The following is a 25538-nucleotide window of genomic DNA, read 5'->3' as shown; positions in this document are numbered from 1 at the left end:
TATATATAATAGCATATAATCCACACGTTCTACCTCTCCCTTTTCTCACTTAATATCTGTAAGACCTTACATTAGCACATAAACACATGTTCTTCTGTGGCTGCTAAATATTCCACAGTATGGAAGAACAATACTATAGTTAGCCAGGCCCCCATAGATGGACATCTATGTATCAGCCCAGTGATCTTTAGCTATTATAAACAATTCTGCAACGTACTTATGTCATTTGACACAGATGGAAATATATTTGTAGAATAAATCCCCACAAATATGTATTTATTTTAAAAGAGCATAAGATGGGGACGCCTGGGTGGCTCAGTTGGTTGGACGACTGCCTTCGGCTCAGGTCATGATCCCGGAGTCCCGGGATCGAGTCCCGCATCGGGCTCCCGTCCCGCATCGGGCTCCCAGCTCCATGGGGAATCTGCTTCTCCCTCTGACCTTCTCCTCGCTCATGCTCTCTCTCACTGTCTCTCTCTCAAATAAATAAATAAAATCTTAAAAAAAAAAATTAAATAAAAGAGCATAAGATGTACACTAGTCATTAACACAACTGAAAATGCTAAAAATGCTTATTTATTTAGGTATTGCCTAAATTTAGGCAATTTATTAGCAATGACATGTTGCAAGAGCGGCCAACGTGACATGAGCAATGAGCTCGGTGGACAGGCAGGGAGGGGAATGAGAGGAGAGGCGGCAACCCTATCCAGGAGGTTTATCAGGACTTGCTGCAGGCAGTTTTAAGAGAAGCCTCAAACTAGATCTGTAGAATGGGCATGGGAGAATTTCTGCTATAAATCTCACTTTTGCAGCAAAAATACTGTTCTATAAAGAGGACTGTTTTGGTTTTTTTTTTTAGATTTTTAAAAATTTGTTTATTTGAGAGAGAGAGTATGAGAGGGGAGAGGGTCAGAGGGAGAAGCAGACTCCTGCTGAGCAGGCAGCCCGATGTGGGACTTGATCCCGAGATTGTAGGATCATGACCTGAGCTGAAGGCAGTTGCCCAACCGAGCCACCCAGGGGCCCCTGTAAAGAGGACTGTTGAGAGAACTCACTGAGACTCTTCATGTTAGAGTATGTGAGAGGAGGACATAATTCTATATCCCAAATGCCAACCAGAACCTTTTATCAGGCTTTCATGGAGTCCTTGCTGCTGGAAATGTGTAATACCTAGAGCTGTTCCTGATGAAATGTTTTGAAGATGCTCATCAAGCGCACACGAGTGGTCAGAGAGCGTTTGATGCAGGGACCCACAAAACCACGTTCCTGCCCTTAGACAAAGCATCTCATTCTTTGTGAGAGTTGATATGGATCACAGAACCTCAAGTTTGGAAAAGACATTAAACAGCACCCTCATCGACTGGAGGGAAGAGGGCAGGAAGCAACTGCTAAACTGTAAGTAACGCTCTGAGAGGGCCACCTTCCGGAGTTCCAAACTCCACTCACGGTCTGACCCAAGGATTTAAAACACTATTCGCTAAACAGTGACTACGTGACAAATATTTTGTATTTTCTATGTTACCTAATTTCATTTATTATTTTTTTAAGTAAACTCTGCCCAAAATGGGACCTGAACTCATGATCCCCAGATCAAGACTTGCATGCTCTCCTGACTGAGCCAGCCAGGTGCCCCTGAATGTTACCTAATTTCATCTTTCTACAAGCACTATGGACCACTACTATCCCTGTGGTACAGACACTTGGGGAAACTTAGGCTCAAAGAGAGAAAGTGAATTCCCTGTGGTCACAACGTGAGGAAATGGCGGGGTGTGAGTTTAACCCTTGGCCAGATTCCAAGCCCACGCTCTTTCCATTCTCCTCATACTCTCTACTCTGCCTCCCACTACAGAAATCTGCGCTTTTCTATGCTTTTCTGGGAGAGAACACATGAAAGAGATTCATGCCACCAGCGTCAGGATCTTGAGACCCACAGGCTCAGGGAATCCACTCACAGGCTCTGCAAAAGCATTGTCCCAGAGGACGGTGGCTGTCGCATTGTTGTCCTGGCTGCCATGGACGATCACCACCACTGGGAGGGACAGGGTCTAGAAACACAAAAGAGAAAGGCTGAGTGCCAAGAGTGACACTTTCCTCTCTTGCTCTTCTTTTTCTTTATCACAACACATTCATTCTCTCTTCAGTTTCAGTAAATGTCACACTCGAATAGAGAACCTGATTGGCTCCAGGAATCACAGGACTCTTCACAGTGGTGCAATCTTAGAAATTTTAGATATTTTAAGAAGTGTTGGCTTAGATACTTCTGAAGGAGGCAGTAAGGTTCTCAAAAGGAGAACAAGAGAGAAAAGAGAAAGAGTATGGAGTATTTCTAGAAGAAAATAGCAAGTAACAAATGTCTAAAACTTACTACAACTGTTACTCAAAGTCATCTGGAGTGAGGTTTCCCTGATTCATTCCTACCTATATCTCCAGCTATTTCTTCTTTTTTTTTTTTTAAAGATTTTATTTACTTATTTGACAGAGAGAGAGATCACAAATAGGCAGAGAGGCAGGCAGAGAGAGAGGGGGAAGCAGGCTCCCCGCCGAGCAGAGAGCCCGATGTGGGGCTTGATCCCAGGACCCTAAGATCATGACCTGAGTCGAAGGCCGAAGCTTAACCCACTGAGCCACCCAGGCGCCCTCCAGCTATTTCAACTTGCTATTTCCTGTTACTGCAGATCTTAAGAGAATCTAAGACACACAATTTTAAGGATGAGGTCTCCCCACTTTCTGTCCACTGAAGGTTAAGACACTATGTGATCAAAACAATTCTTTTGTAATACAAAGTACACACACACACACCACACAGCTGAGGGAGGGCTTTACCTTGACTTGAAAAACCAGCTCATTTCCACCAACACTGAACTGTGATTCAAACAGGATTGTAAATTTTTCTTCTGTTACTGACTCTGCTCCACGACGGTCAGACCTCTTAATTCGTTTCAGGGACTGCAAAGGAGACAAATAAAAAAGGTCAGAGCGTTCACACAACTAGGGAAGATTTGTTCTTTTCCTTCTCCCATGCTCACCATGTTCCTGAAGTGCGCGCTGAGGGTGCCGGTGGCCTGGTGATACTCCATCACACAGCAGTTGTTCAGGATCTCGCCACTGTAGTCACTGCAGAGCAGACAGACACTTGACACAATACCCTCGCAGTATGTCAGTAAATGTAGGGTAGAAAATATATTGGGCGGGACCCAACAAAGAAGGTTGTAAAAATGGTATCATTTAAAGGAAATGTTAGCTCCATAAAGTATAGAAGATATAAACATACATTAACATAAAAGAAATGTTCTTGGATATATTCCTACTAAATGAATGAAAATCATGTACTTTTTCCACAGAAGGAAAGCCTATATGCTTTCTCTGAGCCAGAAGAGGCCAGAAGGGCTCACAGGGCTCCTAAAACTACTGGCAGCATCCAGAGTGCTGACTGGGAGGCTGGAGCACATTATTCCTGTTGTAAAGCCTTGAAAGAGCCAGACATGAGGGGGACGGCACGCATACTTGCGGGTGTTCTCGTTCTTGAGCAGTGACTTGGCCTGCTGCTCGCTGATGATGGTGGCCTTCACCTGGGGGGGGTTCATGTGCACGTTCAGCTTCCCGCCCACCAGCAGGCGCACCGTCGCTGCAAACTTGGTCTGGGTCTTCAGGACCTGAGGGGGCTGCTTCTCAATGATGAACGTGCTGCGGGGACACAAGGCACCAGATCACACATGATGCTGACTCAGGGGACAGGGCCTGCCCACCGACGTGGGGAGGCTACCGGGGCTCGGCAGGCAAAGGAAGGGCACACGGCACAGCTCCTGTTCCCGGGGAGGCCACCGAGAGTCAGAGGAGGTGGTGGGAGGGGAGGCAGTGACATGACTCAGCAGCTGGCCCAGGCTGGGGGGGGGCAAGGGCAGTCCACGGAGAGTCCACAACAGAGACTGGGCAAGGTCAACACCAAGCAGCCACTGCAACTGAGGACAGAGAGGGATGGAGGCCCAAGGGAAAAGAGACAAGGACTCCAATGAGAGCCCCCGTACTGCAACCCCGGTGGGCAAAGCACCCCGGCCTGCTCCACGCCAACCACCCAGGGGCTGGGCGTACTGGAGGCGGCAATCACCTGGTCACCAGGGCTGAGATGATGTCTGTGATGGTGGCGTTGACCTCAGCCAGCATCTCCTCCACTGGGCCGGGGATGGGCAGCTGCTGGCAGAGGTGCTCAGCCCTGCGGATCTGCTGCCGGTTCTGCCAGATGATCTCGGCCAACTTCTCACACCTGCACGGGAGCCCCGGCCACCGGGAGGACAATGGTATCACCCCACACCCCAGGCTCCAGGCCGAGAGGCCCCAGTCTGGGGAGAACGCCCCAAGACCCAGCTCCTCGCTTGTGCTGGAAGGTTCTGCACCTCAGCCACTTCTGGCCCCGGAGCAGAGTGCCCCCCGCCTTTCAGGAACATAGAGCTGCGCGGGACTAGCGCCCCGGAACCGGTCTGCTCCGCCTGAGGCTCACTCTACATACCCAGCCCTGTCCCCCTCCCCAGCACGGGAACTCCCTTCCTGGGCACGTGGCACATGACGGGGCCCCAAAGCTGGCATCAGGAGCCAGAACCCTCGGTGAACTAAGCCTTGCTGCAGCACAGAGAGAGCTGGCTGCCCAAGGAGACGCCAGAAGCAGCGCCCCTGCCCCCAGCCACCCCCAATCACCATTACCAGGACTGCAGCACGTCCAGGCTGCCCTCGGGGGGCCCTCCGTTCCCTGCCAGCTGTTGCCGCCGCTTCCACTGGATCAGCTCATCGTCCAGAATGATGGTCTGCTGCTTCCGCAGCAGCTGCAGGGTCTTCTGGTGCTTCTCGGCCAGCTCCTGAAGGCAGGTGGGGACAGCAGGCCCTTCTGGGCTCCCGCAGAACAGCCCTCACTCGGGAGGCAGGGCTGGGGACCAGGCCCCGGGCACAGGCCCTCCCCTCTCCCAAACCCGCTCTGCCTCACATGCTCCCCACAGGAAAGAAGGTTCTGGCCTCCAGCTCTCCAGGGTCCCGCTCTCCTCCCGGCCCTAGCCTTCTCTCGGGCTCCCCGGATGGCCCGGGATGTGGGCCTCCGCACTTGGGAGCAGAGGACGCAGACCACACTTACCACGCGGTACTGCTGCAGCGTCTGGGCCTCATGCTGCAGCCAGGCCTCCAGAGACACCTGCTTCTGCTGGAGGGCCGTCTCCCGGCTCAGACGCTCCTGCGGACTCAGCTGGGACAGCCCGGCAAATTGAGCTAGAAGAGGCGATGGGACACCCGTGACCATCATTTCCTGGCTTCCTGCAGGAAGCCCAGTAGAACACCAACACCTGTTCTGGAGGCAAGGCCCTGAGGGTCTGCCCAACATCGGACCGATGGCAACTTGGGGCTCCAGCAGCCAAGGGAGCCAGACCTGAGCGGGCTCTGGGCCCTGGCCTCTCGACTTTGATCTCCCCTTTAGGGACTGTGCAGATGGAAGCCTGCGGGCACAGCCCCCGAGGCCTCCCTTCCCATCTTAGTCTACACAGCTGCCTGCCCAGACCTCCTCACGCCACACGGGGGTCCAGCGTGGAGCCTTGCTGCCTGGTTCCACGTGTGCCCTCACCGTTTCCTAACTGGGGAACCTCGGGCAAATCATTTCTCTCTTCTGGGCCTCAGTTTACCCACGTGCAAAATGGCAGAATCTTGGCCCCTGCCTCAGTGAGTCGACAAGGAATAAGTAAGTGATGATCCACCAAAGGCTCAAGGAACCTCCCGGCTCGTGGGCCCTGAAGGTCAGAGCTGGTCCTTCCTGGGCAGTGGCTTCCAGTGCAGGTTACAGGGTGCCAGAGACAAGCGGCTGCTCAGTCCCACCCCACACAGAAGGACCGCCTAGGGAAGCCCCTGCCCCACAGGCTCTGTCCCGCCCCAGGAGCCCAGCAGCCTCTCCTCTGGAACAAGGGGTTTCTCCAGGTGCTGGCAGGGGCCTAACATGTTGGTTTGTCCAGGCTGGGTGACCATGAGCTCAGCGGACCAACCAGAAGGAGATGGAGAGGCACAGACAGGCACACACAGGGACAGAAGGAGAAGGTGGTGAGAGGGAGGGAATGTCCAGTGCTCACTGGCAGCAACACAGAAACAGCAAGATTCTCTCAGGACAGGGAGGCAGCTTCTCTCCACGCTAGCGTGGGGCTCTCATCCATGGCACGAAGCGGGAGTCAGGGAGGCCTCCTTACCGTTTTACCAAAAATCTGTTATGAAATACTTCAGACCCAGGGAAGGTAGAAAGAGTGATGCAAGGAACACCTGCGTATTGATAACCCAGCTGAAGAAACCACAGGGAAAGCCACCTGTACGTCCTTCCTTGCTTGCAAACCCATCCCGGCCTCCAAAGGTAACCACTATCCTCCACACTGGGATTATCACGGCCTGCCCAGCGTCTTGCTGAGTATCCCAGTGTCCTCACTTGGGCTGAGACAAGGAGATGGGAGCATCAGCATATCGTGGTCGAGGGCCATGTCACACTGACCGAGGCCCTGCCTCATGAACACACAAGCTGGGACAGACAAAAGGAACTTGAGACAGCCCGGGAAAGCCCTAGCACTGGAAAAGAAATGGAAATACGGTTCTGATCCCATGACTGGGGACTGAGAGAGAAGACTACTGTCTAGCCATGGCACACAGCAGAGTAGTCCTGAGGTCACCTCAGTAATCCTGCCATCCACGAGGGGTGCTGGTGATCCCCACACCTGGGTCCAACCTCCCTAAGTGAGTTACCCACTTAGGTCTCTCCTGGCACTTTGTGGAAGCTTCTGGAAGGGAGGTCAGGAGATGGGAGGCAATTCTCTGCTTCACTGGAGGGAGCTGAGCCTTCTCTTGCACAAACAGAGCAATAGTCTGCGTTTCTGATGAGTCAACTTGATAAATGAGATTGAACTGACATTGCATGGTGGGTAGAAACCCAAAGCAGAATCTAACACAAACCCATAAATAGGAAACAAAAAACCCAAGAAGAGGACTGGAAGAACTATCAACCATCAAAGACTGGGGTAGAACTGACAGCCTGAATTTTCCTGTTCCCCAGTCTAGGAAGAGGGCCACCCTTTCCCTGAGGTCAGTCTGAGATGGATTCAGATGAAGGAAGACATGCTGGAACAATCCCACCAACATTTACTCAACACCTGGTATAGGTGCAGGCAATGTGCGAGCCTGAGGGTACAGAGGTGTAAGACACAATACCTTCTCAAAGACTATATTCTACTGAGGGAGATGGAGTTATTAATAAATAATATCAAGACAGCTCTAAGACTGACCCACATGCAGAATCTTAGAGAAGCACTGGATAGAGACGGCTATGTGTCTGTATAGCCGGGCTGATCAAGCAGAGGCTTTTCGGAGAATCTCTGTGGGGCCTGCTTGCAGGGAGAGGGAAATTAAAGTCACCCTGTCAAATTCCTACATGGTCAGTAGGGGGCCCCAGTGGGGACCCAGGACCTACTGCTGAAGTTCTCAGTACCCAGGTACCTAGCAGGATTTACACAAGGAAGGTGAGCTTCAGGTGCCAGGACAGCCTCTGAATAACCGCACAAAACAGCATTAAACATTTGTAATTACAAACACAGCTCTTAGCCCTTATACTTTCCCTGCTTAGAGAATTTAACATTTCAGTAAAGCAGCATTTATGAAACATCAATTATACACAAAACTGTTTTTTTACTAGACTGTGAACTTCTTCCCACAGGTGGAAATGTCTTCCCCAACAGACCAGGAAGAACATGGGTGCGGGAAACCTGAGTGAGACCCACACTTCCTAAAGGCAAGCTTGTGACCTCTCCCCCTTCCTAAGCTTCCTCCTCCCTGCCCCAACTTTAGGGCAAATCCCTGCTACTCGAGAGAAAGGAGAGTGCCTCTAAACGGAAACCTGGTTCTCTTCCAATCTGACCTGAATTTCCTTCTAGCCCTCGTGACACACACTGCCCTGGCCATGTGGACCTCACCCTGGATCCGCAGGCTCTCCTGATACTGGATGATGAAGTATTCCTGGGTCTGCTGTAGCTTCTTCAGCTCATTCTCTGTGTCTTGTGTGACCAGCCGCAGCTCCTCAAACGTCTGGTTGATCTGGAGGTGTTTCTGGGACATGGTGTCAGCAAGACTTCCAACTGGAGAAGTACCCTGGAGACAGAATGGGGAGAGTGCAGGCCACAGTGAGGATGGAAGAAAACCTTATGAAGGAAAAGCCAATGCTATTACCTCAAACCTGGCTGAAATCCCAAAAGTGGAATTTTGAGTCAGAGGAACTGCACACATCATTTGCGAGAACCAATGAGGAGGAGGGGAGAAAAGGAGGGAAAATAGGTGATCTGGCCAACTGTGACACCTTCTTAAGCCACAGTAGAAATCTCGGGGCGCCTGGGTGGCTCAGTGGGTTAAAGCCTCTGCCTTTGGCTCAGGTCATGATCTCAGGGTCTTGGGATCGAGCCCCATGTCGGGCTCTCTGCTCAGTGAGGAGCCTGCTTTCTCCTCTCTCTGCCTGCCTCTCTGCCTACTTGTGATCTGTCAAATAAATAAATAAAATCTTTAAAAAAAAAGTTTCTATGATAGTCTGGCCTCCACCAGAGTCACCCAAACAGGGTCCATCTAAGCCCTCTTTGGAGAGAGTAGAACTCAGCACATCCAGGAGTTACCTGAGTTTGCAGACTAATGATGGTGACCCCTTGTTCCACATTCATTCACCGACCTGATGCCATGGACTGCGTGAGGTGCTGAAGACACAGCAGGGAACAAGGCTGTGTGAACACACAGCATCTGTGTCCTCACTCAAGACCTTCTTGCAACTGGGGGAAGAGGCTGAACCTCTCACAGATAGCATCCTAGAGACCCCCAAAATGAAATTACAGGGGAGGCATCAATAAGGCTTTTATGGATCCAGCCATTTAGGTGACCTGGTCTCGGCCATTCCTTTGACACGGTTGAAAGGGGGCTCAGCAAAAATCCTTCTTAAGTAATCTCACCTGAATATGAGCATGCTTTACTCAAAAACCATCAGTTGGGATTAAATTATTTTACACCTGTCCATACTGTTTTGTGGTGATAATCTCATCAAGATTATGGATCAGTTAAGATGAGACCATTCTATTACTTTTGTGCCCCTTAGGACAGTGCTCTGGTTATACAGATACCAATAGATGCACACCAAATTATGTTAAGAAATCTGCGTCTTGGGGCGCCTGGGTGGCTCAGTGGGTTAAGCCGCTGCCTTCGGCTCAGGTCATGATCCCAGGTCCTGGGTTCGAGTCCCACATCGGGCTTTCTGCTCGGCAGGGAGCCTGCTTCCTCCTCTCTCTCTGCCTGCCTCTCTGCCTACTTGTGATTTCTCTCTGTCAAATAAATAAATAAAATCTTTAAAAAAAAAAAAAAAAAGAAAGAAAGAAATCTGCGTCCAGAGAGAAGTGGGCAAGGAAGGACTTCCCAGCTCCTCTCCCCACACCCACGGGACACTCACATTGTTGGCTTCTCGCACCAGCCTCTGTTCATTGTACAGAATATGTCGGATGCAGCGGACCAGCTCCATGGGACAGCGGTCGTACGTGTTCTAAAAGAATCCAACAGCAGACATCACTTTGTTTCACACCATGTTATGGGGCCTAACACTACCTCAGTGCAGGGGTGAGATTTTATAAAGGAGGAGACTCCTGGAGACATGATGGCATAATCACAAGCAATGTTGCTCCTCTAATACTAATGGGGGAGGAGAAAAGTATGTCGTAGGAAACCCAATTACAATGAGAAGGCAAGATTATTTTATTTCTTGCCTCTTAATTTGCCTAAAGTGCTAGGGCATCATTCCTAGAAAAAGGATACATAAATTTCAAGAGGACCACGTCAGAGGAGAAACTGGACTCCACCTTGACTGAGTAATCAAAATTACGACCACCAATGAAGGAAACATGGATGGTGTATGTCTCTTGATGTGATATCCTGAGAGGGACAGAACATCACTTAATCTAATTTAAACATCACTGAATCTAATGAGGAGGAGACATCACACAAACCCAAAAGGAGGTCCATTTTATCTTTAAAAATAGACAAGGGGTGCCTGGGTGGCTCAGTGGATTAAAGCCTCTGCCTCCAGCTCAGGTCATGATTCCAGGGTCCTAGGATCGAGCCCTGCATCCGGCTCTCTGCTCAGCAGGGAGCCTAGTCCCCACCCCACCTCCTGCCTCTATGCCTACTTATCATCTCTCTCTCTGTCAAATAAACAAATAAAATCTTAAAAAAAAAAATAGACGAGCCAAATTATTTTAAAATGTCAATGCAGGGGCATCTGGCTGACTCAGTTAGTAGAGCATGCAACTCTTGATCTTGGGTTGTGAGTTCAAGCCTCACATTGGGTGTAGAGTTTACTTAAAAATAAAATCTTAGGGGGGAAAAAAAAGGCAACGTAATGAAAGACAAAGAGGTTGAAATGGTTCCAGATTACAGGACATTAAAGAGACACGACATGGACGCCTGGGTGGCTCAGTTCGTTAAGCAGCTGCCTTTGGCTCAGGTCGTGATCCCAGGGTCCTGGTATCGAGTCCCACATCTGGCTCCTGGCTCAGCAGAGAGCCTCCTTCTCCCTCTCGCTCTGCCTGTACTCTCACTCTCTGTTAAACGAGTAAATAAAATCTTTAAAAAAAAAAAAGAGGGAGAGAGAAAGAGAGAGAGACACGATAACCAGATGCAATATGTGGTCCTGGGCCAGAGGGGAAAAAAAAATGCCATAAAGGTTATTATTGAGTCAGTTAACAAAATGGAAATATAGATATGATTACCTAAGAGTGTTTTGTCAATGTGACATGTACTGAGGCTGATAACTGTACTACAACCAGGAAGAGAAAATGCACACTGAAGCACTTAGGGGCAAAGGGACATGATGTATGCAACTTACTCTCAAGTCACAAAAAATGTGTGTGGAGAGAGATTGAATTCGATAAAGCAAATATTAACAATGGGTGTTTCTGGGCATATGTAGGGGTTCTTTGTATCAATCCTGCAATCTCCTATAAATTTGAAATTGTTTTCAAATAAAAGGTTTAAAAATAAAAGGCCACAATCCCAAAATCATACAGTAAGAACCTTATACACCTAACATGTAACATTGGGTTGAAGCAGAGAAAGAAAAGCTCCACGGGAAGTACTAAATGGAGAGTCTCCCCTAGGGAAGAGAATTGAGCGTGAGCCGGCGTTCACACCCACCTGGAGCTGCGTGGCATAGTGCCCCAGCTTGATCTTCAGTAAGAACCCATCCTCCCCGACTTGGTGCTCCGCCTTCTTCTGCAGCTCCTGCACCAGGCCCTCCAGGAGCTGGGTGGCCTTAATGTTCTCCTGTGGATTATCAAGATCTATTGAGTCCCTAGGGGAAAAAAATTACATACATATGTATACATACACGCAAATACAGCCTCAACGCATCACACCTTTTCTTTAGCTGAAGTGATTTCTTCATAATGCTCACGGCAAATTTCAGGAAACAGTCCAATTCAAACTGTCTAGATGCCTATATTAATCTATCCCTGATCCACTAATTACCTTAGTGGACTGTATATATTTCCTTTCTTTTCTCTCTCTCTCTCTCTTTCTTTTACAATGTTCTGCCCTTTCTCCTTCCTTCTACTGACTTGCTCTGGTGCTTACACTATCGCTAGAAATGAAGGGAAAAGGAAAGTGCTTCGTGTACTCTGAAGGAAACAAGGGCTCTGATAACTTCCTATTTATAGTTACCCCTCAAGGGTGTAAGGGGGCACAAGGTCAAGAATGTTCTACATGCTTCTGCCAGCCTTGACTAGTTCTGTGTGTTGCTAATTTCACACAGTACTTCTTAAAGTAAAGACAGGTGCAGTGACACTGACTGCCATTTCTAAGGAAGCCTGGAAATGAGATATTAAGACAGAAGGTGCCTGCAGGCATTGACACAAGTCACTGGTCGCAGGTCTGGGACCTCCAGGCAATGCTAACTCTTCCAGTGACGCGGAGAAACCACTCTACAGATTTTGTACTAATTCAGAGCTGTTGAACTGGTGACAGGTTGGACAGTTTCCCGCCTTCCCTCTCTTCCTTTTCCTCTTTATTCCTATTCCTTCCTTCCTTCTCTCCTTCCCCCACTCCCCTCACCAACTCTCTTTTTTCAAACAATTTAGGCAACAGTTGCTATTGGGCAGCATTAAATTGCTCAACTCAGCTCGCTGAAGAAACTAAACAGCTGTGAGACTGAAGTAACGTTCAGTTACTGCTGACCGGGTCTGGAGCCAAGTTCGAGATCTGGTGGTCGCTAAAGGCTGCACCTCTACACCCTGAAATCAGTCAGCAACTAGTCTCAGACAAAGGCTCAAGCAGGTGTGCCCAGACACTGATGATAATGTAGTTCAGTGAATATACCCACATCTGTACTCTATACCCGCATCTGTACTCTGAGAAGGCAGTAGAGAAAGCCAAATTTTAAATACGTATCCTCTCTGTACTAAGTAAAGTTTATGTATTAAATGAAAGCCTGGAAGGAATGAAGGGCAGCCTGCACCTCTGTTCCCACTGGCAATAATGCTCCTCATTTGAGGAACCCACTCTTGAGAAGATCCGGTCTCTGTGCAAAACTCACAGGAACCATGTACTGGATCTGGCACTTGAAAACTCAATTTTCTACTTAAAAAGTGGGGGAGGGAGGGAGGCTTTCTTAGCTTAAACATGAAGAAATAAACATCTTTTTAAATTAAAATCTTGGGGTGCCTGGGTGGCTCAGTGGGTTAAAGCCTCTGCTTTTGGCTCAGGTCATGATCTCAGGGTCCTGGGATCGAGCACCACATCGGGCTCTCTGCTCAGCAGGGAGCCTGCTTCCCTCTCTCTCTCTGCCTGCCTCTCTGCCTACTTGTGATCTTTGCCTGTCAAATAAATAAATAAAATCTTTAAAAAAAATAAATGAATTAAAATCTTTATGTTCTTAAGAAAACCACGCTAAATAAAATTCAGGTTTTCTTTGATATCAACACAATCTTTTAACATTTGTTCGATAAGAACTACACGGGGAATCTCCTAAATGAAATTTTAAATCACCAGAAACTTCCTACTAATGTCTTTCTGAACTCTCCAAGTCACTAAAACAGAAAAGAAAATGAGAAAAATGGAAAAGCACTAGACAAGGTGTAGCGGATATGCTTGTGTTTAGCTTGTTTTTTTTCTCACTTCATTGCAAGAGGCTGAGATTTTTTTTTTTTTTTTAAGATTTTATTTATTTATTTGACAGGGAGAAATCACAAGTAGGCAGAGAGGCAGGCAGAGAGAGAGGAGGAAGCAGGCTCCCTGCTGAGCAGAGAGCCCGATGCGGGACTCGAACCCAGGACCTGGGATCATGACCTGAGCCGAAGGCAGCGGCTCAACCCACTGAGCCACCCAGGCGCCCCGAGGCTGAGATTTTTTAAATTGCCCAGAAAATTGCCTTCCTTTGGTGCTCTCTAGCTTCCGACCAGAAATCTGCTACTAACACAGAACTGCAATTACTGCAAGGTGGCAACACTGTCAGGTACACAAGCCTGCTCGGACAGTCGCAGAGTGGCCTCTTGTCCTGGGCTCTGCAGGGGCGGACCCCGCCCTGCCCACCCTGCTACCCCCCGCAGAGGCCTGAAGCAGCTGATGAGCCCCTCAGATCAGAAGGACAGGCTGCTGGCCACCCAACATGCTCCCAGGCCCTAAGCAGAACAGGCCCTGAGCCTGCAATAACGTCCATTCGACAACTCCGTTGTCAATCTGCTGCATTATACTAACTCTGAAAGAATTTAAAAATAATTTTCCCTCTGAGTATATAAACAGTAATTTGGCAAATAAGAGTAAAAACACGCCTGTTAAATCTGCCACCAAGGGATGCCTGAGTGGCTCAGTGGGTTAAGCCACTGCCTTCAGCTCAGGTCATGATCCTGGGGTCCTGGGATCCAGTCCCGCATCGGGCTCCTTGCTCAGTGGGGAGCCTGCTTCTCTCTCTGCCTCCGCCTGCCACTCTGCCTGCTTCTGCATGACCTCTCTCTCTGACAAATAAATAAATAAAATCTTAAAAAAAAAAAAAATCTGCCACCAGGAATGTAATTATTGTTAATATTTTGGTGTATTGTCTTTTGGGCTTTATGTGTATGTATATATTTAAAAACGCCAATGTCGCATTGTTAACTTTGTTAATAATACATTTTATTAAATGATATGCATATGCATACCTGAGCTGCCCCATTAAGCACTAAATTCTTTGTGGACAAACAAGGGCTTTACTCTGTTCATATGAACTCTACACCCTACAGGCACTCAAAACATATTTGTCAACTGTGGTTTATTAGCAGCAAGGATCTAATGCTTTTAGGCACAACTTACTATTTATTAAAGGGAAAGAGGAAAAAATAAGATACAGGAAAAAAATCCCATTTTAAAAATCTCAAGAGTTATTCCATCTCTCTAAAATCTAAGCTAGGGCTAAATAACTTTTCATGGGTTACACAGTTTTTTAAAAATGTACAACTTTTAAAGTCTCTCTCATGTTCTTTCCAATCAAACTTCCACAGCTCTGTGCTTCACTAAATATGACAGAAAAAACTGGGTTCACTTACCAAGCTTGGCTTTCAATCCACTGGGATAAATAATGTCGCACCTCGATGGGGAAATGCTGGCCATATAAGGCTTGCATCTGATGAAGAGCATCACCTTGGAGCTGCTGGGCCTGTATCCACACAGCCATAGTTTCAATCCGTTCAACAAGCGATCAGTGGTTTGGGTGGGTTTTTTTTTTCTTCCCCCTTTAAATCCACTAGAATAAATAGTCACAATTAAAAAACCTAGAGATAAACGCTTTTAAGCCCTTCATGGTAGAATAGAGATCAGTATTCTGGAACTGAATTTTAGCTTTTAAATGTTTCAAAATGTACACATCCAGTGTGGCCATGAAAGGTATATAACTTGGTCTATGAAGTGCCAACTTCATACTGAAGCGCCAAAACATACTGAAATCCTCCAAGTGAAAGTACAAAGCCAACATTAGGAGAACTGCCTATAACTTTGGTATCACAGACATAGTTACTTTTATTCCAAACTTGAAGTAACAATAAGCAGCATTTTAACTGTAAGATAATTAGCACTTTATGTCCAGGTCGGACTCCCCTGCTCAGCGGAGAGTCTGCTTTGTTGTTGTTGTTGTTTTTAAATCACTTGTTTTAGGGCACTTGGGTGGCTCAGTTGATTAAGGGTGTGCCTTCGGCTCAGGTCATGATCCTAGAGTCCTGGGATTGAGTCCTGCATCAGGCTCCCTCCTCAACAAGGAGCCTGCTTCTTCCTCTGCCTGTCATTTCCTCTGCTTGTGGTCCCTCTCTCAAATAAATAAATAAATAAAATCTTAAAAAAAAAAAAAAAGCACTTGTTTTAGATTTGGCATTTTGACTAGAAATGCAATAAATGTGCTCCCATTTCAAAAAAGACCCAGTAAAAGAAAAGTGAAAATATCTAAAACATGAATTGAACCCTAAGTATTATTGCCAGTTACTTAAGCTGCAATGCTTTATGCAGAAAGGGCATAGATTTATCTGGAAAAATGCCCCAAGTTTCACTTTCTGAGTTACTGCTAAGGAATTTATGAAGCAATCTTCTATTAAATTACAGTATTTAAAAATCTGTGCTACAGGGACCCTAGGTGGCTCAGTCAGTTAAGCATCTGCTTTTGGTTCAGGTCATGGTACTGGGATCCAGCCCCGCACTGGGCTCGTTGCTCAGCAGGGAGCTTGCTTCTTCCTCAGCCTGCCACTCCCTCTGCTTGTGCGCTCTCTCTGACAAACAAAATCTTAAAAACAAAACTCTCCAACATAAAAACAATACATTCCAGCTAAGAGAACAAGAACCATTATATTCCAATAGTATGTAGGTTTTTAAAACATGCCCTTGGGTCTAGAAGAAGTTTTATAAAACTATCATGATGCCTTCTCTCAGATTTACCTGAAAATTTTATTTATTGGGGCACCTGGGTGGCTCAGTGGGTTAAGCCTTTGCCTTTGGTTCAGATCATGATCTCAGGATCCTGGCATGGAGCCCCACGTTGGGCTCTCTGCTCGGCGGGGAGCCTGCTTCCCATTCTCCCTCTGTCTCTCTGCCTACTTGTGATCTCTCTCTGTCAAATAAACAAATAAAATCTTAAAAAAAAAAGATTTTTAAAAATTTATTTGACAGAGAGACCGCAAGAGAGAACACAAGCCAGAGGAAAGGGAGAGGGGGAAGCAGGCTTCCTGCTGAGCAGGGAGCCTGATATGGGACTGGATCCCAGGACTCTGGGATCATGACCTGGCCCAAAGGCAGACAGTTAACCGCTGAGCCACCCACCCAGGCGCACCTACCTGAGAATTTTTAATTCAGTTGGCAGAAACTCTCTGGGATTAACCTAATTGGGATGGCAACATTACTTTCATTACACAAGAGGGTACAAAAACTGAATCTTACTCTAATACCAGAGTCCATAATGTAGAATTTGGAAGGCAGGGCTAACTTGAAACCTATCCAAAATGATCTGGCTACTGATTTCCACCATTTTCTTGACTATGTTACAATTAGGGTCTAGTGAATCAGATCTTGATTTTGTTGACTACCAAAGACTACACATGTGTGTTGGGAAATAAAAATCTAGTTGTAGTTGTCCGATAGTATAACACTGAGCTATTTATGGGACAAGTCAGTTAGCCAACAATGAGGTATGGGGTGGATGCCAGTTACCTATTTTAGACTTGTGCAATGCTATAGAACACTTGAGTGGCATACAATTTTATTTAGGGCTTTTGGACATTAAGGCTGGGATCACTGTGAGATCATCCAAAACATCAAATTTCAACGGCTGAGAGTTTACTAGGAGAAAGGCCTGGATAAAAGCGCTCTTTCCAGAAGCAACTGCACATTGTAATCTAACACCTGGAAGACATTTAATTGTACAATATAACTTTTAATTAAATGAATTGTATACCAAGATTTTGGAAAATTGGAATAGAGACCAAGACATGTTTTTTGGATAAAAGGTAAAAGGATGGATGGGTGGGTGGAGAAGCTTAAGTAGTTAAGTGTATGGAAGAGCAATGAAGGAATGAAGAACATAATTTAGGTCTTCATCTCTTTTAGTGGTAAGGAATTGAAAAGAAGTAGGACCTCACATAGCTGTATTAATGATTATATGAACAATACCAACAGATATAAAAATTGTCTTGAATCCCACATTCATTAACTGAACTGACCTAAGAGACAAAAGAAGAAAAATTGTTGGAAAACATTTATCTCCTCAGACACCTCTCTGTCCGTGCAAACAACACTGTATTCTGGTCACACTGAAACCTCTTGGTCTACTTGACTTTTTTTCACATCACTTATCACTTCCTGACATTTATCATATATTTGTTTACTGACTTCTCACTAGGGTAAAATCACCATGAACACAATGACTTTGTTTTGTTCATTATTTCTCTTGGGCCTAGAGCAGTACCTGACACATAAGCATTCTCTAAATTTTTTGTTTTTGAATTTAAAAATGTGTACACACAATTTGGTGAAGTCCATCAGCTCTTTTCAAAGTTATTATGGAACAAGGTATCAGTATGAAATACCAAGGCAAGAAAATGGAACAGATTTTATAATTTGGATGAGTCTGTATTAACAATATTCTATTTGTTCCTTAATAACACATGCCACAGGGCACCTGGGTGGCTCAGTTGGTTAAGTGGCTGCCTTTGACTCAGATCATGATTCTGGAATCTGGGGATGGAGCCTTGTGTCCAGGTCAGACTCCCCTGCTCAGCAGAGAGTCTGCTTCTTCCTCTGCCTCTGCTCCTCCCCCCAGTCGTACTCTCACACTCTCTCAAATAAATAAATAAAATCTTTTAAAAAAATAACATATGCTCTAATTTGTAATTTTTTTCTTTTCGTTTTTGTTAATTTATTTTTATTGACCTTCCCCACTGAACTCTAAGGACAGCAAGTGAAGGGAGCACATTTATTTACCACTGTGTCCCTAATGCCTAGCATAGTGGCTTGCCATGGTAAATAATCAAGACATAATTTGCTAGTGAATAAACACATATGTGGTAAATATCTCAAATGTCCTACTGGTTGAGCATATTACAGGGGTCATATTGCTTTAAGAAGGAAGTATGAAAAAAAAAGAGAAAGCAGTACGATGATAATACGCCATATATGTAGGCACATACACCACATATATGGGGCCCCTAGATGGCTGTTGGTTAAGCATCTGACTCTTTCAGCTCAGGTCATGATCTCACGGGTCATGGGACTGAGCCCCATGACAGGCTCCATGCTCAGCGCAGAGTCCCCTTGGGATTCTCTCTTCCTTTCCTCCTGCTCCTCTCCCAGTACAAGCTCTCCCCCTCAAATAAATAAATCTTAAAAAAAAAAAAAAAAAGTCACACTACTTTCTCTTTTTTTATTAGTTTCTAGTTTTTATCAGACTGGAATGCTGAACTCCTAGAATTTGTCAGAATATTTTTTATGGTTCTAAATATGAACATGTTGTAATAATTGTTTTCTAAAATGCCACTGAAGAATAACAGCTGATAAATATAAGGTGGTAACCACCTTATTTTGAAAAATACAAATTATTTTAACTTCACTACATAAAAATGCTTTGATAGAGCTGGAAAGTAGATTTTGCCTACTACTAGTCAGAAATGTATATTTAAAAAGGTATAGTAAATAGTACAGAATCATTTTGCATTTTAACTAAGAATTATATACACACAGAACATGAAATGAGTTACTGAAATTATCACGTAACAATTGAAAACAGGGGGCGCCTGGGTGGCTCAGTGGGTTAAGCCGCTGCCTTCGGCTCGGGTCATGATCCCAGGTCCTGGGTTCGAGCCCCACATCGGGCTTTCTGCTCAGCAGGGAGCCTGCTTCCTCCTCTCTCTCTGCCTGCCTCTCTGCTTACTTGTGATTTCTCTCTGTCAAATAAATAAATAAAATCTTTAAAAAAAAAAAACAATTGAATAAAACAGGCAATTTGGAGGGAAAAAACCACCCCATCCCCCACTACATCAATAGAAGCTAGAACCTAAGTAGTACTTTCCCTCATACATGCCCAAACTCTTCACATCCATTATTAAGCTATGCCTACCTCTGGCACGAGCTGGGTCTCTGTCCTTTCTCATCAGTATCCATCCTGCCATGGACTACTACTCCACATACATAGTAACTGCACCCCCGTTCTCAATACACACTTTCTTTTGCTCATTTACAGGCAACTCCATCTTCAACGCATGATGTTCTGACAAGGAAGTGGTTTGTATCTTTGGTAAATCTTCACAGGCACTTCTCTAAAGACTGGGAAATAGATGCGCAATCTTATTTTTAGCCAAAGATGAGAACGAGCTGAGCTTTGCTTAGTTGCATTCTTAATGTTCATAAGCATTCCAAACAACCTAAACCAGCGTTGGATGTAAAATGCTGTGCTTTCCGAAAGCCTAAGGTGCTGAAATCAACCCTCCATATCTGGATATATCCTAGGAGTCTCAAATAAAGAAGACCTTCAGGCACTTGTTTAAAAAAGTTCCGAAGTCTAAGCTTATAATGTTACAGGCTTATTGAAAACCATAAAAATGAATGTCTACTAACAAATAAATGATAGGAGTGGGTAGGATTGAGGAATATTCTTGTATCAATAATAAATACCTTTTTATTAGATGCTTTCCCTTTTATTTTTTTTTTTGAAGATTTTTATTTATTTATTGGATAGACAGAGATCACAAGTAGGCAGAGAGGCAGGCAGAGAGAGGAGGAAGAAGGCTCCCCGCTGAGCAGAGAGCCCAATGCAGGGCTCGATCACAGGACCCTGGGATCATGACCCGAGCAGAAGGCAGAGACTTTAACCCACTGAGCCACCCAGGTGCCCCTAGATGCTTTCCCTTTTAAAAGTAAAATACAAAACCCTGTCAAGAAAAACATCACTCTAGGGGCATGGAGGTGGCTCTGTCAGTTAAACATCTAACTTTGGCTCACATCATGATCTCAGAGTCCAGGGATCAAGCCCTGCATCAGGCTCCCTGCTCAGCGGTAAGTCTGCTTGACCCTCTCACTGCTCTTGCTCTCTCTCTCTCTCAAATAAATAAAATCTTAAAAGAAAAACATCACTCTTTGAAGACTTCTAGAACACTGTGGCCAAAGTCATGGTATAGTTAACCTGTGGGGGAAGTATAGCGTACAAGACAATAGAAAGCTCCCAACACATGTATGCTAACTGAATGAATGAATTCTAGCTTAGCGTGGGAGTGGGGGGGTTAAAATGTGTGTAGTGATTTGTTTCCCTGGACTCATGTGCATAATTTAAAGCATTCTGGGGCACCTGGGTGGCTCAGTCGGTTAAGCATCTGCCTTCAGCTCAGGTCACGATCCCAGGGCCCTGGGATGGAGCCCCGAGCCCCAAGTCAGGCTCCCTGCTCAGCGGAAGCCTGCTTCTCCCTCTCCTCCCCGCCTGTGCTCTCTCTTACTAACTCTATCACTATCTGTCCCTTTCTCTCAAATAAATAAATAAAATCTTTTTTTAAAAAATAAAGCATTTTGTAACTCTTACTCTCCATTCCACCATAACCACCCCCCCATCCCATCACACCCTAGGACCAAAGTCTTTAAAATAAGGTTAGAGTTTTGAAGACAATGGTGAACTCACCTACAGAGTTCTATAAGATTTAACCTCTTACACCTTTGTGCCTCAGCTTCCTTATTTGTAAAATGGTACTAATAATACGGCCCTTGGGGAGTTGTTGTAAAAAATAAGTTCATGTATGTAAATGCTTAAAACAGTGCCTGGTTCAGAACAATATTGAGCAATTATGATATATCAGCCTACATACTGGATATTATTGTGTCGATGTTAAATTTCTTGAGACTCCAATTTTAACTCACTTCAATAAACCTTTCCAAAGTCAACCCTCCATAAAGAATTCTTGCTACCTTTCTCCTTAACCAATATCCAGCAGTATATAAACTTCACCTTCCTTTTAAAAGATGGAATTCCCATTTTTTAGTCAATTTTACTGGCAGATGGACTTGTATAGATGAGAATGGAAGGATGGTGGTGGGAAAGCACTGGGAGAGCTGTTCTCCCACCTCTGAATGAGAGAGTCAAGAATTGTGAAGGGCAGTGTAACAAGAGTAAGACTAAGTATACTAAATTTTAAAAGGAAAAAAAAAAAAAGAACAGAACATCCATTCCAATGTACCCAGCAGGGAGCTGTACCTTTTCCTATTCCTTCCAAGAACACATCTGACTCCTACTAATTAAATTATGAATTATTAGCAACAAATATTTTGATTCATCCAATAAATGAAAATAAATTTCAGGGGCGCCTTGGTGGCTCAGTTGGTTAAGCATCTGCTTTCAGCTCGGGTCATGATCCCAGGGTCCTGGGATCAAGTCCCACATCAGGCTCCCTGCTCAGCAGGAGTCTGCTTCTCCCTCTCCCTCTGCCTGCAGCTCCATCTACTTGTGCTCTCTCTTTCTCTGTGGCAAACAAATAAATAAAAGCTTTTAAAAAGTAATAAAAAACAAAAATTTTCAGAAGTATGATTAAAAATGAATTAAATAACATTTATTAGTGTTATTTTCCACCATCCAGATTTATAATTTACTGTCATTTACTGAATATCTAACTATATTATTTACAACAGCAAGTGCTTTTATGAATCTACTCATTTAATCCTCACAAAAATACTAGAAGGTAGGCACTATTATTACCTCTATTTTATAGATGAGGAAATCGAGGCTCAGGACTGTAAAATGGTATAGGTTTGGAAAACAATCTTACAGTTCTTCAAAAGGTTAAATATGGAGTTACTATATGACCCGGTAGTTCCGCTCATAGGTATATGCCTAAGGGAACTGAAAAAATATGTCCACAAAAATTTGCACAAAAATGTTCAAAGTGGCATTATTCATGATAGTGAAAAGGTAAAAACAAGCCAAATGCCTATCAATGAATGGATGGATAATATGGATATAAATTAAAAAACAAAATGGAGGGGCGCCTGGGTGGCTCAGGGGTTAAAGCCTCTGCCTTCAGCTCAGGTCATGGTCCTAGGGTCCTGGGATCGAGCCCCCGCATCGGGCTCTCCGCTCAGGGGGACTCTGCTTCCTCCTCTCTCTCTCTGCCCGCCTCTCTGCCGACTTGTGATCTGTCTGTGAAATAAATAAAATCTTTAAAAATAAATAAAATGGATAAAAGGGAACATTATTCAGACACAGAAAGGAATGAGATAGTGATACATGCTAAATGAAAGAAGCCAGACAAAAAAAGCTACGTATTGTAAATTCCATTATATGGAATGTCCAGAATAGATAAACCCATAGACACAAAGTAGGCTGGTGCAATAATGTGGAGTGACTCTTAAGAAGTATGGGTTTTGGGGCTCTTGGGTGGCTCAGTCGTTAAACGTCTGTCTTGGGCTCAAGTCATGATCCGAGGGTTTTGGGATTGAGCCCCACGTTGGGCTCCTTGCTTGGCGGGAAGCCTGCTTCTCTCTCCCCGATCGCCCCTGCTTGTGTTCCCTCTCTTGCTGTGTCTCTATTAGATAAATAAATAAAATCTTAAAAAAAAAAAAAAAAAAAAGGAAGAAGTATGGGTTTCTTTTGGGGGTGAAAACTTTGTTCCAGGTCCCATACTACTGAGGGGCACCATCCACACTGGATCTGGGCAGTCCACCACTATATAGGAGACTTCTGTCCTAAGGACTTTGTGGTGGTTTGTCATATTATGTTTTGCATTTTTCTACATGTTTATTATATTTCATAATTTTAAAAAAGAATAAGAAATATGGCAAGACTCTGATTTGGGCAAAGGCTTGGGCTAGCTGGCAAATGAAACAGAAGACAGATAAACATTGCTTCTGATTAAGAAAGTCTAAGGCAAGGAACCAGGATTCAAAACTATTAACCATATCAGCACCATTTAATGACTGAAGACTTTGGACAGAATATAAAGAGCAAGTTCCTTGGTTATGTTTACTGCCCTACTGTCAATACCAACATTATTACACAGACTCAGCGCTCATGGTCACCTAGTAATAGGAACTTGGAAGGATGGCAAAATATTAAATAGCAATAATAATGGATTAAGACTTTGCTCATATTAAAACTGGACTAACATCAAGTAAGAAGGTTTGAGTATAACTATCTCATCTAGAAGTAGGTCAATACCAGAGCCATCTGCTCTTAAAAAAAAAAAAATTTTCTAAACAGTACTGTATAAGGAATCAGAAAGGCAATTCTCTAACAAAATCAGATTATTAAGCAGATGGGAAGAGAACAGAAAGAATGATAGTATTTGGCTCACAAAGAAACAAACAAGGAAAAATTTGCCCAGGCAACACAGAGATGATAATATTGTGGGATGACAGTCATAAATCTTCACGTCACAGCCAAACCATTACATACTACTTTGGGAAGAAGAGAGAGGGGAAAGTGTTGGGTGGGGGGGAGGGTGGAGAGGGAGAAGTGGAGAGCAGGTAGAGAGAGGGGAGGAAAGGGAGAGGGGAGCTATCTCTAAGTATACAGATCAAGTGTTAGTCAGTGGATTATCATATGTTTAAAACTCTCACCTAAATATAAGATATCTTAGCCAAAAGCACGATTTCAAAGATAAAGAGAGTGGACTCAGACAAGGATCATCACAGCCGCTAAAACCATTGGGTGGTACTTCCTGAGAACAGGATATTCACACAGTCTCAAAGTACTACCTCACATATTATTTATTATTCATAAAGAGGAAAAGGCAGTTTCAGTGGAAGAGGTGAAGAACAACACCTTAACAAAATAATCAAACATCCCCAATCATGGAACAAACGGACAATACATTAGTCCCCCCTTATCTGTGGGACATATGTTCCAAGACCCCTCAGTTGATGCCTGGAACCGCAGATAGTACCAAACCCTAAACAGTATGTTTTTCCTACACGTACATACCTAAGATAAAGTTTAATTTATAAATGAGGCACAGTAAGCGATTAAAAACAATCGCTAAAATAAAATTGAACAATTGTAACAACATACACAATAAAAGTTATACGAATGTGGTCTCTTCTGCTCTTTAAACATCTCATCGCACTGCACTCATCCATCCTGTGATGGTAATGCCTACCTGATGACGTGAGCTGAAGTGAATGATGTAAGCATCATGTACGCATTAGGCTACTGGGAACCTTCTGACAATATGTCAGAAGGACCATGGGTAACTGAAACCTCAGAAAGCGAAACCACGGATAAGCGGGGACTCGTTGCATACGCCTCGGAATGCGATCTACTGAAAAGAATACACAAACTAAATGTTCCACCTCCACTCATGGAACAATCAGACAAATCCAAATTACAAAACTCTTATGAAAGACAGAAAAATGTGGAACTATCCTAGATTAAAGGAGACAAAAGAGACACAATAACTACCTAGAGTATAATTTAAAAAATAAAACAAACTACATCTCGAAAGGACACTCCTAGGACAATTAAAAATTAAAATTTTAAATTCAGATTAAATTTAAATACAGCCTATATACTGGATATTATTGTGTCAATGTTAAATTTCTTGAGATTGATAATGGTATTGAGGTTATACAGGACTATTCTTAGTAGATACATACTCAAGTATTTAAGGGTAAAACATGGTCATGATGGCTACAATTTACTTTCAAAGGAAAGAGAGGGGAGGGGTGGTAGGGAGCCTGATAAAGCAAAGGCAACAATTGTTAATAACTGGTCAATGTAGACAAGGTGTACATGAGCATTTATTGTGTCATCCTTTCAATTTTTCAGTAATTTAAAAGTTTTCAAAATCAAAATCAAGGGCAAAAATTGAAAAAAAAAAAAAAGAAAAAGAAAAGAGAAACAAACAAACAAATAGTAAGAGTAGAGTTTTGAGTCCTATCTTGAAATTGTCCCTGGCAGTACATAAAAATCTGGGCTTCTCAGACTTTGTGCTGAAGCTTGTAGGACACTGTTATACAAATCAGGCTCCTTCATGCCACGCTGTCCTGCAGTTTGAATACACATGCATTATCATTATCTCTATGTTGAAATCCATTAGGCAACTTGAACAGCCCATGTGGGAAGAAGCTACATCAGTACCATTTTCCAGATAACTAAAAACATTTGCCATAGCCCACAAATAATGCCCATCTGCATTATGGAAAAGTAAGAAATGGTCTGAGCCTGCCATGTAGCCCTGTGTTAGCCTCAGAATTTCTTTTTTCTTTTCTTTTTTTTTTAAAGATTTTATTTATTTATTTGACAGAGAGAGATCACAAGTAGACAGAGAGGCAGGCAGAGAGAGAGAGAGAGAAGCAAGCTCCCTGCTGAGCAGAGAGCCTGATGCGGGACTCGATCCCAGGACCCTGAGATCATGACCTGAGCCGAAGGCAGCGGCTTAACCCACTGAGCCACCCAGGCGCCCAGCCTCAGAATTTCTTTTTTTTTTCTTTTTTTTTTTTTTTTTAAAGATTTTATTTATTTGACAGAGAGAGATCACAAGTAGACGGAGAGG

The 25538-nt window shown here is 44.4% G+C and overlaps 1 protein-coding gene across 3 annotated transcripts in view; it reads right to left on the bottom strand.

Moving 5' to 3' along the window:
- The window catches only part of LOC125087045 (signal transducer and activator of transcription 5B), a 69856-nt gene that overhangs the window by 9745 nt on the left and 34573 nt on the right, over nucleotides 1–25538 (bottom strand). The window contains exons 2-12 of one of the 3 annotated variants that reach the window (XM_047706911.1): nucleotides 14589–14725; nucleotides 11209–11365; nucleotides 9473–9562; nucleotides 7968–8142; nucleotides 5117–5247; nucleotides 4696–4847; nucleotides 4106–4261; nucleotides 3505–3684; nucleotides 3027–3114; nucleotides 2824–2946; nucleotides 1953–2045 (exon numbers count right to left, since the gene is read on the bottom strand). In XM_047706911.1, coding sequence (XP_047562867.1) covers nucleotides 1953–2045; nucleotides 2824–2946; nucleotides 3027–3114; nucleotides 3505–3684; nucleotides 4106–4261; nucleotides 4696–4847; nucleotides 5117–5247; nucleotides 7968–8142; nucleotides 9473–9562; nucleotides 11209–11365; nucleotides 14589–14716 — 1473 coding nt within the window. In that variant the 5' untranslated portion in view covers nucleotides 14717–14725. Of the gene's footprint in view, nucleotides 1–1952; nucleotides 2046–2823; nucleotides 2947–3026; nucleotides 3115–3504; nucleotides 3685–4105; nucleotides 4262–4695; nucleotides 4848–5116; nucleotides 5248–7967; nucleotides 8143–9472; nucleotides 9563–11208; nucleotides 11366–14588; nucleotides 14786–25538 lie in introns of those variants that run through there. The other 2 variants (XM_047706912.1, XM_047706913.1) reach the window with 2 other exon arrangements.

The sequence above is a fragment of the Lutra lutra genome, chromosome 16 (genome assembly GCF_902655055.1).
Source record: "Lutra lutra chromosome 16, mLutLut1.2, whole genome shotgun sequence".
NCBI classification, from domain to species: Eukaryota; Metazoa; Chordata; class Mammalia; order Carnivora; family Mustelidae; genus Lutra; species Lutra lutra.
This window is presented reverse-complemented; position numbering and strand designations above follow the sequence as displayed.